The sequence below is a fragment of the Sarcophilus harrisii genome, chromosome 2, assembly GCF_902635505.1.
Source record: "Sarcophilus harrisii chromosome 2, mSarHar1.11, whole genome shotgun sequence".
Lineage (NCBI taxonomy): Eukaryota > Metazoa > Chordata > Mammalia > Dasyuromorphia > Dasyuridae > Sarcophilus > Sarcophilus harrisii.
The window spans coordinates 604,487,270-604,504,808 of NC_045427.1; the positions used below are offsets into that span (position 1 = coordinate 604,487,270).

Sequence of the window (17,539 nt, forward strand, 5' to 3'; positions counted from 1 at the left end):
AGAATTATTGGACTAGAATTCCAACTCTAGTTTTCCTATGCCTTAAATAAGCATGTCACCTTTTTCTCTCTCAAACTCAGATTCTTTTCTTATTTTTCAATTTTTACTTTACATAACTTCTCTGAAGCATTTGATATTATTGGCTACCCGAGGCTTCTGGATATTTCCTATTCCCTTGCTTGAAAAATGTCAGTCTCCCTTGGTTGAAGCAGTTTGCATCTTTAATAGTTCTCCTTTCTCCTTCACTGGCTCTTTACCCTCTTCCTGGCCTTTTTAGTTAGATGTTTCTCCCAATTTTCTATCCTTGGTACTATCTTCTTCCCCTGTACATATATTCTAATCCTTGGACATCTCATTTGCCACCACAATTCCAAGAATGTCCTTCCAAGTCTAGTCTTCATCCTTCTTGTGAGCTCTGGACCCACATCTCCAGAAATCTACAATAATCTCTACTTGATTATCTGGCTGTCATCTAAAATGTACTGGGTCATAAACTGAACGAATTACCTCTCCCCATCTCCATCTCCAATCTTCTATTTCTATCACTATTTCTATCAAAAGCATCATTATTCACCCAGTTTCCCATGCTTAAAACTTTGATGATCTTTGATTTTTCCTTTTCACTTGCCTAAACCCATCTGATCTCATCTTGAAGGTCCCTTCTAGCTCATTTTTTGGCATATGTTTTTAAAAATCTGTGAAAATCATGGATTATTTTTTTGCCATAGGTCTATGATCAGAGTATACTATCTGCATTAGTGTAATTTCTCCCTGTTATAAAAGAAAGAAAATGGTTAGTACAGGACAGGCGGGAGTAGGTTGTAGGAAGAGAGAGCTATCATTCTGCAAACTTGAGAACATTAATGAAATTTATCTATGGGATCTTTCAATCATTCTTTCTTTTCAATGAGTCCCTGCCTTCAAGTAGTCATCATTCCACTCCTCACTCTCTGGTCCCTTACTCAGTCCAGTCCCCCATAGAGAACCATCTTGAGTAATCAAATTTTATTAATACCATAGTCCCATTCCACAGAATAGATGGTTCACTTTTTTCTTAATTTTTTTTCTTTTTCTTTTTATTAAACATGTAAACAATTTTTTTAAATTTTAAATTAAACTAAATTAGAGATTTTGAATTCCAAAGTCTTTTCCCCTTTCATTCCCTGTATCCTCCTTAAAAGGGGAAGCAATTTGATATGGATTATTCATGAGCAGTTATGCAAAGTATCTCTATATTAGCAATTTTACAAAGGAAAATGCAGGCCAAAACCTAAACAAATCAGAAGTAATAGTTTTTAAAGTATGCTTCAAAATGAATTCATTCAGACTCCAATCAGGTCTTTCTCTGGAAGTAGATAACATTTTTCATCTTCAGTCCTTAAGAATTGTCTTGAATCATTGTATTGCTGAGATTAGCTAAAGTCATTCATAATTCATCAGTAGACAATATTGTTGTTACTGAGTGAAATGTTCTCCTCAGTTGGTGAATGGGGTAGATCTTCACTTTTCAATAAAGGATAATGCCAAAGGAATGAATCTCTTCTGATGAAAAACCAGACACTCTGTCATGTCATTGGAGGAGCTAGGGTCTTCAGGCATCTCTCAAATCATATGGGCCAGAGGAAAGATCCTACTGGCTAGAAGCCCATAAACCTCCCTCCCTGTCTCCCACACTAACACTGATCATCAAAGGAAATCTTAAGCTTTGCTCAAGAGCACTCAAAAGAGTTGATTACGCTGGAATAGCAATGCCACAAAATTACCTCATTAGGGGATTGGGCAGTGTGGGAGGAGAGAGAACAGGAAAAAACAAAAAGGTCCAGCAGCTGCAAAAACAGGTGAATAGTGGAAGTGAATGAATAGCAATGCTCCTGTTCCACCTGAGGTCTAAGGTCTGGTCATTACCATGTAAGCCGTAAACCACAACTGAATAGTTCAGAGGTATTGATATCTCATCAGGGACATCATTCCCTCTACTGACACATATCACAATTCCTCCATGATTTAGTCAACAGTTTCATAAGCTGCTATAGTCAAAAAACAAAATTTTACTGTTGAACTTCACTAGGCTGGTCTTCAAGGGACAATTGATCTCTGGACCTGCACTGATAGTCTTTCCAGATTGGTAGAACTGCCAGTACATTCATCTGGCTGATACAACCTTTGAGAATCTAGTCATCACTATGTCCTGATGAGACAACAAAAGACTTCTATGGAAAATCTAATACAGTAGAATTGTGGAGCAGTGGGTAAAGTGTTGCATTTGAATTTAGAAAATGCTACGTTCAAATCCTATCTCTGATACACCCACAAGCAATGCAGGTAGTCTCGCTGAGTCTGTTTCCTCACCTGCCAAATGGAAAGAAGAAGAAGACAATGATTAGAAAGAAAGTAATGGAGGTAAAATGGAACTAGGGGTGAAATAGAAATGAGGAGAAGAGGAGAAAAGGACAAAAAGGAAAGAGAAGAAAAGAAAAAAGCAAGCAAAGGAAGTAGAGAATAGTTCTGTTATTTATTACTTAGGCAACCTTGGAAAACTTATGGTACTTAATACCACTGGACCTCAGTTTTTCCCTAAATAAAATGGCAAGACTGAATTAAATTATTTTTTAAATCCCTTCTGGTTCTAGTTCTGGGGTACTACTGATGCCATCTTTGATAATGGGAGCTCTCTTAACATAAACAAGGGAGACTGCCCTATATCAGCCACCAAAATATTTGGGTTCAAATCCTGACTTTGTAACTTGTTATCTGTGCATATTTGGATGACTCTATTAATATTTCTAAGCTTAAATTTCCTCATTGATTAAATAAGGGAGTTAGCATAGGAGATCACCAAGGTTTTATTCAACTGAAAATCTTATAAGAAAGAAGCTAGAGAAGATTGTTGTTGTTTGTTTTTTGTTCTCCAAAAGGACCAGTGACATCAGGAAAGTGACTTGGAAATGATTTGGATTTAAATGAGACAGAGTCCTGCAAAGTGCTCAGTCTCTTTTTTTTCCTCCAGAGTCATCCAAGTCTGTTGGCAAGACATAAAATGAGAGAAAGGGGATCCTAAAATCTTGATTCTAAACTCAGCTAGAAGAAGAAGGTTTGATGTTTTTGTTTGCTTGGGGAAGGGAATATAAGTTAAGAAATCATACCTTTGTAAACAGAGATTTCAGTGCCAGGTGGATTATGGGATTTGTTTAGTAACAGTCTTGAAGGAAAATTTAGTCGTGACCTTTTAAAGTGATTCAGTAAAATCTTGACTCCCTAAACTTAAATTTTTAAGTGTGAAAAAACTCAGGAAAATAGCTTTTAAGCTATCTCATCAGAAAAAAGGGAGATATTTCTTCAACCTAATCATCCTATTATTTGGTATTCTCATTAATCTCTGCCACTTTGGGGGAGGGAGGAGAAGAGAGTTTAGGAGTCACTGGTCAGAACCAGCCAAGCCCCTGAGTAAGATAACTTAACAACAGACTATCAGAAGGAAAAGATCAGGACCTTAGTGGAGTTCCCCAACATCACCACAGACTACTAATGGCACGTGTTCCCTGCGTAGTGGAAGTCTGTGGGTGGGAGAGTTTCCTCCGCTGTGGGACTGGCCATTTCCCCTGGGTATATTTAGAGAATCCCCAGAGAGACTGGCCAACCATTCTCTTTCCTATATGATTATTACAAAGAGAGGAAGAGAGACAGAGACAGAGAGACAAACAGAGAAACAGAAACAGAGAAACACAGAGAGAGATAGAAAAACAGCAACACAGAATTGTTGAAAAGCATCTTGGACCATTAAGAACAAGAAATGTTCCTAGAGAGCCAGGTGAGTTTCATTATCTTCAACTATAACATCTGATCACTTTTTGGAATCTCTTCCAGGAAATTATCATTGTGAAAGTCAATGGGTCTGAGGGCAAAATGTGTTCTCTAAGAAGTGTATTTGAGCAAGTTTTAACAATGTTATAAGGATTGATCAGAAATGTACAGGACCAAAGAACTGAAAGCTGAAAGGGACCTTGAATGTCATCTATTCAATATAAAGGAAAGAATGAAAATAGGAACTTTAAAAATCCCCTTTATACTAAGTGGGTCTAGTACTCCTAATTTAGCATCTGGATTCATAGCTACAATGCAAGGCAAGGTGCCACATACAGAGATGAAGCCCTCTCACCTATACTAGCTTACTAAGCAAGCTGATTGGTTTATGACAATACCTGAGGATAGGTGAGGAATACTTGGGCTACTGCTACCCTGGAGAAGGGAAGAGATAGCAGGTTATATTACTCCCCCAGGAATGTCTGGAACAGTTAAAGCTGTCAGTACAGCAAGCCCCCATGGCATGGTGCTTTTTTTTTGTTTTGCTTTTAAAGAAAGGGAGAAAAAGGACAGAGGGGGAGAAAACAATTCTCTGGAGAAAATAAGATTCTCCTCTTTCTAAGTCCATCCATCTGTCAGAAGCGAACTTTTGCTTAGTAAGAACAAAGGCCAATGAAACGCGGATGTTTATTGAATGGTAGGTTCTGTTCTCAGTCAGGAATCTAACCAGATAACCTAAGTCTACAGGAAGCAGTTCTTCCCCAACTCAGGGATGGTCCATCCATTCTGCAACAGGCAAAAGATCCAGTAAGACAAGGGAGTCAAGGAGGGAGCACTTATAACCAGAGATCAAAAACTTCTCCTTGGGAATATGGTAACAAGAGCTCTGACTGATCTTTGAGGTTCTCCCTAAGAACCTTTTCCTACGCAGAGAAGGCATTCCTCCCAGATCTAGATGCTTTAGCTACAGCTGTCTCTGGGTGAAGTTTTAAGCAGGATCCTGTAGGTGCTAGTGTGTACAAGGGAATTCAGAGAGAGGGAAAGATGGAGCATCCCTTCTAAGGGAAGCAGAAGGCTAATGGGATTAATACAATGCCTGAGACAGCTTTGCTTGTACCATTTACATTTCCAAAGCAATTTATGAAAATCCTTCTTTTTGAAAATGTGGGTAATTGAAAATGGGATTCAGAAACAGCATGTTCATGGGTGTTAAAAGCCTCATTTCAAATGTAACTGACCTAGTCCACAGCCAGAGACAGAGAACAAGGGAAGCAGGAGAGAGATAAGCAAGGCAAGGGAATCATGTTCTCCCTGTCAACTCTTCAGTGCTGGCAATCAATGGATCAATGCTCCTTTTCCTCATGGGACCCAAATTCCCAGGACTTATATAGACCCTTTGAATGAGAAAAACAGTAGAGAATAATGGATAAGGGATTGAACTTGAGTTTCAGAAGACCAGGTTCAAATCTCATCTCAGACAACCAATATAACCCTGAAATTCTATTGCCTCTTTCAGTGCTGCATCTAGGGTCCAATGCTGGTTAGTCTCATCCTCACTGCCCCCATGAACATTTTCTCCTATTTTTATTCAAGCCAACTTCTCTACCCATTAGAATGTCTTCTCCCATCCTGGTTCTCTGCCTCCAAAACCCTAACCTCCTAAATCTCTTCCTATCTTCCCTAAATATTCCAGCAAAAACTGACCTCCCCCCACTCTACATTTCTTTAACCCTGATAGTATGGTTGTGTGTATGCATATGTGTGGGTGTGTGTGTGTGTGAGAGAGAGAGAGACAGACAGACAGACAGACAGAGACAGAGACACAGAGGCACCCCACACACAGAGAGAACAATGAATCATACCTGCCTTCAAGGAGCTTCCACTCTATTCACCTTTATAAAGCTTCTTATACTTAAGTACTTTCATAAGCTCATAGGATCATAAAATTAAAAGTTGGAAAGACCTTAAAGGTCATGAATCCAACCTTTGCATTTATAGATTTTATATGACTTGTAATTAGAAGAGGATACTAGAAATATTTTCATTTGTATATATCTTATTTTCCCAGCCAGATTATAAATGTCCTAAAAGCAGAGGGCAATATTTTGTGCTTCTTTATCTCCACATAACATTAAACAGAAGATGAAATGGATAGAGCCATGGGATTCAGAGCTGAAAGGGACCTTGGAGATTACATAATCTAAAAGTTCTTAAACTGGGGTCTCTAAAGTTAAAAAAAAATTGATAACTATATTTCAATATAATTCATTTTCCCTGTAACCTTAAATGCATTTAAAAATATTATTCTTAGAAGGGTCCATGAGCTTCCCTAGACTTTGTCAGAGGAGTCCATGACATACCAGACAATTTAGGAGCCCTGATATTTGTAACCCCTTTGTTTTACAAAGAAGGATACTGAGTCTAAAAGAATGACCCAGGGGATAAATAGCTGAGTCAGGATTTAAATCCAGTTTCTCTGATTCTGAATTCTTTCTTTGTCTCAATAAGTATTTATTGATCCACTGCTTCTCAAGCTGCCACTCTCCTTCTCCTATTATTAAAGTAAACTTGGAGAAAGTGGGTTGAGCTGGATCTTGAAGAATGAATAGGATTTGACTAAGCTAGAGTACTCATTCTTGGAAGGAAGAAGGAAATAGCAAGAAAATTTCGCTCTATCTCTGGGGCCTATTCTGACCTTTCCTGAACTAATGGATTAAGGATTGGCCTCTTGCCCCTTCACCTCATTGACCAGACTTTTCTCCCAAAGGGGCACTAAATCAACAACTCTGCCTTAGTCATTAGGAAAGAGCTAATAAAGAGGAACAAGGCACCAAGGTGATTTGGTCTCCTCTTATTAATTCAATCAATCTACACAAAAGGGAAAAATTGAGGTCTAGCTTCTCTCCACTAAAGGACCTGACAGACCTTCTCTGGGGAAATTCAAGGAACTAATCGGTCCAAAGTGATTTCAGCTAGAGATAGGCACAGACTAGCAGAGCTGTTACCAGGTATAATACCATATGGAATAGAATCAGACTAAGGACACTGATTGGTGAAGATGAAGATATGTGTCCTAACTCCAGCTCTGTCATTGACTAACTAGTTGGTCATGGCTGACTCAGATCACTTCTCTATATCACAGTCTTCTCATCCGTAAAGGAGTTGGAGTAAATGGCCTGTAAGTCTCCAATTGCAGAATTTTAAAATCCTATTTTAGGATCTTAGTTACTAACCAAAGTTTTAGTGTGTTTACTTATTCCCCCAAATGGCAGAATTTTTGAGAGCTAGCATTCTTCCTCCATTTTACAAGTAAGAACACTGAGGCTAAAAAGAAGAATTATCCTGGAATCTAATTAGTGGTAGTGGTAGATCCAGGTCTTCTGGATCCCAACCTAATTATTCTTTCTAATAGAAGGAAAGCTTCCTGAGAGTAAGGACATAGTTTTTGATGCATATTTAGCATTTTACAAACAATTAATTGTGAATGACTTTCATTCAGAGACAGTTTAGTGGATAAATAGCTGGTCAGGAAGACAGGAAAACAAATCAACTAGCTGGCCTTGGACAAACTATTTAAACTGTTAGTGCTCTAAATAACTAGGATTCTTAGTTTCAGAGAAAACGATGACATATATTCTAAGGAAAAAACAAGTCTAGCTAGTCTTAATCGCCAGCATTTTGCATAGTACTTTGTTTATTTATTAAATTTGAATTGTTAAATTCCCACTATGCTACACTGCTTCTGTAACCCTAGTGAATATCCCTTGTCTATAAAATAAGCTTCTAAAAATCATGTGATAGATAGAGCAAAGCCCACTGATGCATCGTCCAGCAGGTACCACCTCCTGGGCTTTGAATGTTTATCCTTCCTCATGTTACCAGGATCTTTATTGTCCCCAGGGCAGCAGGTAAACCAAATAAGGGCAGACTGTGAGCTATCAAGTATCACCCTAAGTGTATTTGAAATTAAGGGCTGAATTGTGCACAGATGTACTTGACATCTGGGTCCCAAATGACACCTAGAGACCCTACACCACCTGCTTTGGAAAGGAGCTGACAAAGCCCAACCCACTTGTTTTTTTTTTTTTTTTTCAATGTTCCCCTAAGGGAAATTTAATCAATTCTCCCATTAGACCCATCCTTTAGTCCTCCACTCTGAGATCACACTTGCAGAGCTGGTGTTCTGAAGGGGACTTTTTCAACAAGTCTGTTTGACCGATTACATTTTAGATATCTCAGCATCTTCTTTGATGTGGTATCTCGCTACCGTTTCTCTCCCACATATACATCACATTTACCTATTCTACCATAGCCCAACTCAAAATCATGAGTAGGCATTGGTAAAGGCCTTCAAATGTCAGCTTATTAACTAAATGTCAGCGTGCTTCTACACATCTTGACTACCCAACTAAACTCTTCCATTCAGTTAACGTCACTCCAGTGAGAATCAAAAGCCCCATCCACAGGGTTAGAGTCTCTCTATGACATCATTAAACTATATCTTGATACACACACCCACTTTCCTTTCCTACCCTTGACCCTTTTCAAACCTTTTACTCACACTGCAAGTACCCAGGACCATATTGCTGCCCTCATCTCCTAATCACAGAAGAAACCCAAATGGATTCACATTCAAATGCTAAAGACTAAATGTTTTCCTATTCCCAAGGAGATTGATATTTGAAGAAACATTTGGTCTATTTTCAGCATTTAATAAATATATTCATTCATTCAAATAGACTCTGAAAGAATGAACATTAACCTCATGGAATAAATGGCTAACAGTGGGATTTCAAATAATAATAAGTTTGGTCAAAGAGTACTTCAAAAGTAGGCAAAAGACCTTTGCCCTTGTCCTGAAATCATACTTTGTAGCAAGTAGCTACTTAGAGGTAAAGCAAACTGCTTTCTTTCTTTCTACTTGTCCATGGCCAAGAAAGCTAAGAAGGTACAGTGAGTTTGTTAGAGAAATATCACCACCTTTGTGTAATTCAGCTACCCCTGAGGATCTGACACCTACAGGTCAATACCCTGAGCTACTTACCTACCAAGAGCCTTTTGTGGTAAAGCCTCCTGTAACAAGATATTTTCTTAAATGCATGAATATAATGCATACAGTTTCTTATCAAGAGGACAGACATTCAAATAGTCAAATCCTGGGATCAATTTAGTAAATTGTCCTAGGAGAGAGCTACTTTGATGATCTCTTTCTCACAAATGACCCCAATAAGTATGTTCAATTTTGTTCAGCTATATTTCTAAAAAAAAGAGACAAAAAGCTAAGTTTTAGTAGACTTCATGCTCTACATGAGCCGGCAGAATGATATGGAAAAATGATGAGAACCCTGACCACTGAGTCAGGAAGCTCTGGTTGCAAATAGAGTACCCTTCTGAGGGTAGTTAAGTGATCCTAGGCAAGTCACATAGTCTTTCAGCATTGCAGGCAACTGTCCAATTGTAAAAAGAAGAGCAGGATCTAGCTGAATTGTTTGTGCTAATTTACTCACCAAAAATTCCTTATTATGAGTGAAATCATAGTTCTGCTCTTCTCTTTCTCCATCCCTAAAATAACTCTCATTGTAAGTCAACAAGATAACATGGGGACCAAAAGAGCTAATTTGATCTTAAACTATAAAAAAGTGTCCTAATCGTCTTGGTGCCATTTTAATTTTTAATTGCTGAAATTTAGTTACACTAATGAAAATTTGAGGGATATACTACTAATAAATGCATAGTATCCTGAACAAGAGAGGTACAGAAGTGACTTAGTACTATATGATGAAAAGCCTCTACTCAGCACAGGTCAGCCCATCATCTATGGTTATGGGTGCCAATCCACTTTGGCAACACAAAAATCAGGCAAACAAAGCTGGCCAGGATGATGAAAAATGTAGAAACCATGACCAATAAGAACAAGTGAAAGCAAGTTTAATAAGAGAAAAGATTTCAGTGGAACATGATGGCTTTCTTCAGATATTTGAAGGAATGTCTTGCAAAGTAAGAACTCATTTTCCCCTCTATTACTTTAGAAAGCAAAACTGGTTTCCATTGGTGTAAATTATAGGGAAATAATTTTAAGTTCAACATAACTAACAACTATCTAACAATTAGATCTGTCCAGCAATGGATTAGATGCTTTATGAGTTAGTGAATTTCCTATTACTCAAAATTTTGGGGGGCATCTAAATGATCAGCCATTAAGATTATCAAATAAGGGATCCCTACATGAAATGAGAAAACCACTAGATAATTGCACTTGTTTCCTATATGATCCTGAGCAAGTCATTTGACTCCTTTGTGCCTCAATTTTCTCATCTGGAGAATGTGAGAACCCAACTAGATGACCTGTAAACTTCCTTGCAGCTTCTATGACCTCTACAATCCTTTAAAACTCTAAGATAAATAACTCAAGCATCAGATAAGCAGGAATGTTATAAAAGAGGGTTTAATTCTATTTTGGATTAGACAGGATCACCACTAAGGACTTTTCAGTGTGTAATGTTCTGTGATTGTGTGGCCCAAAGTCACCTAGAGAATTGGTAGCTGAGTCACAGTTACAGTTTGCCATTTGATGATTCAAATATTATAGAAATATCTGTGCCTAAAAAGTTTATGAAGCATTGCTTTAAAGCATTGTATAGTGATAAAAAATTCTCTGCTCTTAACATAGGAAATTTTTTAAATAGGATTTTTATTGAACTGCCAGCTCAATATGCGTCAACCATGGAATGTGTTTCCCCAAAAAATTCTTGCAAAGCTGCGCTAATATAATTATAATGCTCAGAACAGAACAGGTAACTGTGCCACTTGACTTTTACTATAGTAATCTAATGGGTACTTCTTCAATAAATCCATCCACTCATGTCAGCAGACACTCCCTCAAATACAGAGTACAATCCAACAGCATTTTCTCATTCTGTGTTATTAAATGTCCTTTCATAATTTCTTCATAAACGATGGACCCAACACACTGACAAAACTTGCTCTGTTTCTTTCTATATTCCATAGATGCCAGTGACATTGTCATCATTCATTCTCACATCCTAACTGTCTCACTTTCCTTTCTGGTCTTGCACACCCTCTATTATGTCTTTTATAATGTGTCATTGCATTAAGAAATTAAAATGGGCTGCATTCTCAGAAACGTACACATCACATTCTAAGCATTAAAGTGGCCCTGCTACTTCCTAAATCCCTCAAAGAGCAAATCGCCAGATTTTTCATCAGGGCATCAAACAAGGCCATGTGAAAAAAATAGAGAATATGTACGCACACACACACATACTTGGTCCCCTTTGGATTGATACAAATAGCATCCTTGCCTTTTGTGTGTACTTGGAGCCTGACAGGAAATGATAAGTACAATCTCTTAACAAAATAAAAGTTAGGTCCAGCAACTTTCCTAGGAAAGCTTTATTGACCCAATATAAACAAGGCTTGTTTCTTTGTACATTCTCAAAACTGATCCTCTACACAATTTTCCTTTGGCCAGCTGCTATAGCTTGTCGAGGGACAACTCTGAAGAATATATTGCTCATCGTACTCAAGGGAACATAGGGGAATTTTCTTTTTCTATCTCCTTGATTCTAATGTCAGCTTCTTTTCCTATTGGCAATGATCAATATGATCCAAGCAATTTCCAGAGTCCATTTGAAATAGCCTTAGATGGAAATGGAATTTTGAACATAAGTGCTAAATTCAGCCTACTTGGACAGCATGGTTACTGCTCTTCTTTTTGCCCCTACCATAAGCCTCACCCCAATAACCTCTCAACAATACATACTCCTGTCTTTAGGTACAGCACTAAAATTGTATCCAGGATGCCAAACTTCCTTCAGGTCCTCTGACTTTTTGTTTCAAAGGGCATTTCTGCTTCATTTCAAGTAGTCCTTTGCTTCACAGCACACTTATCAACCTCCAGACACTAGAAGAGAGCCCTTTGAGCACTCAAGAGAACTGACATTTCAGAGAGAAGCTGGTACTAAGTGGCTTTCCTTAGTGGAATTTCAAACAGCTCATCCAGAAGTTCACATTTTAGCATATTTTTAGGATGAACTATTGACAATAGCTTCCACATAGAGTTCATTCTCCCCTTTTGGGGGTCAAGAACTGGGACATAAAGAATTATCATTGTAAGAAACTTCTAGTGTGGAAGCTCCCTCTACCAATTCAGATCAGCAATTTAATTTTTACACTATAGTTTTAGGAATTTTTTGAGTGGAGGGAGGATTGAGAGGCAAGATTAATTATCCAAGGTCATCTGGCTATAATGTAACAGAAACAGAATGAGAACTTACAGTTTCCTGACTTAGAGGTCAATTTTCCATACATTATACAATGCAACTTCACTATGTCTCCCAATATATATTTAATATATAATGATAATGATGAAGATGTTCCATACAGACTACTTGGAATGCACTTTTTATGCATCTCTGTTTCTCTCTCACTCTGTATCTCTTACTCTCTCTGTCTCTGTCCCTACCTCTCTGTTTCTCTGTCTATCTGTCTTTATGTCTCTGTTTCTATCTCTCTTCTTACTCTCTCCCATCTGTCTTTTTGTGTGTGTTTCTGTTTTTCTCTTCTGTCTATGTGTATGTCTCTGTGTGTATCTCTATGTCTCTTTCTGTTTACTTACACACACACACACACACACACACACACACACACACACACACCATTCACCATTTAACCTCAGCAAAATAACTTCCTCTTCCATCTTCTTCACCTGCTCCTCCATCTCCTCCAACTCTGCCTTCACTTCATTTACCTCCTACTCCTTCTCTTCTTCCTCCTTTTCCCTCCTCCTTCTCCTAATCCCATGCCTGATCTATAGGATAGTTTTGTTTTGACTTGCTCCCTCCTTAGACAATCTTTAGTTCCAGAAATCCCCTAGCCTCAGCCTCCCTTTAAAAACTAGGATTCTATGTCTGTTCACCCATAACCAGCTCTGCCCAGACTGTTGTTTTCTTGCTTATATAGATCTTAATTGCTCTTCAGGTTCTAGTTCTAATCCCACTTTGGAAAGCTTCCCCTGACTTCTTTATTCCCTAAATATCTATTCTGCTCATATGTGTATATCTCTCCTTTGACACTTAACATGAGGATAATATAAAATAATAAATGCTTAGTTCATGGGTGTACAGTATGAATTGTTTCTTTCACAGACTATAAGCCATTCAGGATAGGGATTGAAACTCTAAAGTGAGACTCACTTTACCTCTTTGCAAAGCTACAATTAGATATTATTGCCCCCTTGCAAAAAGCACTAAATATGCCTTTGGGAAGATAAATGAATTCATTTTGGTGTTGGGAGACATCATAAAGCCACTTCTAGAAAGCCTAGAGGAATGGATAGAAGTATGATACCTAAATAGGGAGGAGTTGATCTAGAGTACAGCCATCATGGAAAAGAAACTTCTATTTGGTAGTCTTTTATTTTAATGACCTGCTAATTGAGAGGTAAACTTACTTAGCTGATAATGGTATAGGCTTGGATGTTGGAAATGCTGGGTTCAAATCTCACTTGTGGTACCACTTAAGAGTCATGTACTTCTAGGCAAGTCGTTTAAATTTTATGTGTCTTAGGTAACTTTCTAAAATCTGTTAACTAAATCACAGATGGAGTATCATTTTACATTTGTTGATTAGAGTTCCCACACCAGGGGCTCCACAGGCTGGGAAGAAAATCATAAATCACTTCTTTATTTACCTATGTTTTAGCTAACTAGACATTAACTTCAAACGTCTAAGGTTTTGAGGGACTAAAAGTATTATTAATGTCCCTCAGTAAATTTCAGTGATCTTGAATCAAGTCCCAGTTGCTTCACTTTAATTCCTATATTATTATACCTCCCTGAGCCTCAGTTTTTTCATGCTTAAAATGGGCAGCCTGAGCTAAGTGATCTCCAGGGTCCATTCTAGCTCAACACTGGTATCTGATAAATGCCTGTTGAATTGGAGAGAATCAACCTAAGGTCAGAGCAAGAGACAGTCTGTGTAAAACTAGCAGAATCCAAATAATGGGAAATTGAATTCATCCATTCTTTAGGGGATAAACATAAAGGTCTTCATGGCAGCTGGGGAGCCATCAGAGATCCTTGGAAAGCCAGAAGATTATCCTACCTGCTTCATTGCCATCACTCTTAATAAGCAGCAGCCAGCACAATAATGAAATGGCATTTGATGGACAACTCGATATCGTCCCCAGAGCCTTCAGTAGAAGAGATTTACTAAAGAAAAAAAATAAAAAGGAAAAATAAAAACAAAAATTAATAACTAGACTTTGCTGAATTTATGTTTAGGAGAGTTCAGAGGAGACACTATGATTCCCACAGTCAATTCAACAGTACTCAGGAGTGAAAAAGAATTTAGAGGAAAAAAATTGAATCATGCATATGGAACAAAGCTTTAATTATTAGAATTTCTCCCGCTTGCTGGTGGCTTTTGTCAAGAAGGCGCCTTTCGAAGGCTCTGCTTGTGCTCCTGTTCCCATGACAGCAGCCTCATATTTCACCGAGGGTTAGCATCTCTTTTCTGCTCCACAGTCACTGATTAATGCTCTGACCCATGACCCATTAACCCCCCAGAACAACAGAACATTAGACAAATGTCTGTACTGCCCCAGAGTTTAAATTGGTTTAAATAAGGTCTTTCCTGTTCAGGATTTGGGAATATTAGGTCTTAATGATTTGTTTACAAGAAAAAAAAATACAACCTCCCACTACCCCTCACTTACCACCTTCCCCATGCCTCAGCTTTCTCCCCTGTACTAAGGAAAGGGGAACCCAAAGACCTATAAAGCTAGTCACTCTCTCTTCACATACACATGAACCAGAAAGGAAAATTAATCACTTGCTTGTTTCTGATTAGAACCAAAAATATCCTGCAGAGCAACTGCCAGTTAAGTCTAACTGAATGAGGAGGGAGTAGATAATAATGATTTAAAAAAAAAAAAAAAAAAAGCTTTATCCATTTTCCACCAGAAGAGAAGGGCAGGACACCTCCCACATACTTTATACTTCTGCAGGTGCAGAGCAATCTTGGGGGAAAGCCAGATTCCTCAAAGCTCCTGTGGCCCCTGACAGGTTTGAATTCATCTGAAATCACAATTATTATTTTCAATATTCTGTTATTATCATTTTAAATGTTAGGTGACAAAAATCATTCTATGTAGAATTATAATTCCTTTCTTTCCATCAGGTGGACATATCCTAAGGGTAGGACCTAAAGTTGCTTCTGAAATGAAAGGATCAGAATGATCTGATGCTAAGAGTAGGTTTCTAGGGAGTAGGTTTTTCATTGATGTTAATGCCAGTGAAAAAGAAATCAGGTCAGTTTCTAATCAGCCGATTTCAAATGATTCTTTACCTGAACCTCAATCCTAGATAGTCTGAGTTGGAGAGGGGAAAAAAAAGATAAGGAAAACACCAATTTGCTATTCTAAAGGCATAGGTCACCAATTTATGGTCCCTTCCCCTCCCCTCCCACCCCCAAATCAATCAATACTTCCATCTCTATTTTTAAAAAAGGAGACTGGGCTAAATGGGAGGATTTTTATCTTTTTGTGTCATGAATCTCTTTTGCAGTGTCTAGAGAAGCTTGCTCAGACTAAGGCTTTTAAATGCATAAGATTACAAAAGAAATCAATTGTTAAAATACAATTATTTTTTAAAAGTTTAAAAAATAAGTTCATGTGCCCCAGGTTAAGATTGTGTCTAAGGTCTCTTCCAGCTCTGACAACGTATAATGTTCTAAGTAGTGACTGAGCATAGATGCCACAAGACAATATACCATGAGGGGTTATCTGGTAAATAAGACACACAGTCCTTGCCTGAAGAAACTACAGTCTAGCTGGGGAAATAAAATACATACACACACATGAAAATTTAAAATATAGAGTCATATACAATTAAGTGCTAAACTTGTGATGTCCAAGTCATACAAGACCTCAAAGGAAAGAGAAATGAATAGTAGCTATCTTAAAGGAAACTTCATCAAGAAGGTAAGCAGAGTAGGTAGAATTTGACTAAACAATTACCAAGCACAATGGATAAATAAGATTTAAAATTATATAAAGCTTGTGATTGTTGCTGTTAAAAATACAGTCCTAGGCTGCCATCAAAGAACTATGTCCTAGAGGAAAGGAGATAGTGGTCCCATTGAATCTGACCTGATCAGACCTTTTGAGTCAGACAACAATCTGGAGTATTACATTCATTCACTTTGGGGCTTGGTATATTGAGTATCAGCATGGTATAATGTGGGAAATGTTGTATTTGTAGTCAGCAAACACCTGAATGGAAATCCCATCTCTGATATTTACCTACTCTGTGACCAAGAAGTGCTTAGCAAAGGTTAAGTCTCCAGGGGTCCTCAAACTTTTTAAATAGGGGGCCAGTTCACTATTCCCTCAGACTGTTGGAGGGCCGGACTATAGTAAAAACAAAAACTTCGTTTTGTGGGCCTTTAAATAAAGGCCCAAAATAAAGAAACTTCATAGTCCTGGGTGAGGGGGATAATCGTCCTCAGCTGCTGCATCTGGCCCGCGGCCATAGTTTGAGGACCCCTGTATTTTAGACCCTACTATGTAAGATTTGCTGTAAAAATCAATAATATAAATATACAGAAAATATTTACAAACTTTAAAGCAAAACTAATAAATTTTAGTTATCATTATTGAGGGGGTTTGGGGAGGCAATAAATGTTAAGTGACTTGCCCAGGGTCACACTGCTAGTAAGTATCTGAGGCCAGATTTTAACCTAGGTTCTCCAGATATCAGGGCCATTGCTGTATCCACTAGCTTCTCCTTGTTAGCTATTATTATTGATACACAGATACAAAGGCAGGAATAAACATTATGTGTCTGGCATTGACTAGAGCATAGATTCTTAAACTAGAGAGAAATATAAGATAAGGTAGAAAGGGTCAACTTCATGCAGCTGTAAATACTAAAAAGAGTTGTTCATATTTAAGTCTCCTGACAGCAAAATGATCATTGAAGGTTGTGTGCAAAGGCCTGGCAGGATGGACAAAATGATCTCTAAGAGGTTCTAAAATTCCCACTCTAAAATTCTTTGAAATGATCAAAGTCTCTGGCAACATTTGCCTAGTGGTCTATAAAATAATCTTAACTGTTTATGTTGCGAAAGATATAGAGAAAGCTCAGAAGGCACCAGGAAATCCTAGAAATCATGCTTTGTTGGCATCCTGGGGATTTGGATACAACCACATTGCTCATATGTATACCTGTATATGTAGTGGCTAAAGTGCTAGACTTGGAGGAAGAAAAGATCTAAATTCAAATCTCTCCTCACTTACTAGTTGTGTGATCCTGGATATATCACTTAACTTCAATTTCTTCACGTGTATAATACCGCCTATCCTGTTGCCTTTGACAGGCTTGAATTCACCTGAAATCACAATTATTATTTTTGTTATTCTATTGTCATTTTAAAATGTAGGTGACAAAAATCATCCAATGTAGTATTGGAATTCCTCTATCCCTATCACTTGGCCAGATTCTAAGGGTGGGACCTGAGGTTGCTGCTGAAATGAGAATTACACATGGAATGAGATTATACATGAAAAGTATGTTACAAACCTCAATTTCTTCATCTGTATAATAACACCTATTTTAAAGTTTTATTGTGGAAATAAAATGAGATTATACATGAAAGCATATATTTATATATGTATATATAAAGAGCACTATGAATGTTAGCTTATCACAGTGTC

General features: G+C 37.8%; 1 protein-coding gene across 2 annotated transcripts in view; it reads left to right on the forward strand.

Annotated features, from left to right (window-relative positions):
• RASGEF1A (RasGEF domain family member 1A) overlaps positions 1-17,539 on the forward strand; it is a 336,745-nt gene that overhangs the window by 245,333 nt on the left and 73,873 nt on the right. The window contains exon 1 of one of the 2 annotated variants that reach the window (XM_012553985.3): positions 3,661-3,808. The exons of the other annotated variant lie outside the window; for it this stretch is intronic. Within the exon in view, the coding sequence (XP_012409439.1) occupies positions 3,791-3,808 (18 nt within the window). The 5' untranslated portion in view covers positions 3,661-3,790. Of the gene's footprint in view, positions 1-3,660; positions 3,809-17,539 lie in introns of those variants that run through there. 2 annotated transcript variants of the gene reach the window in all.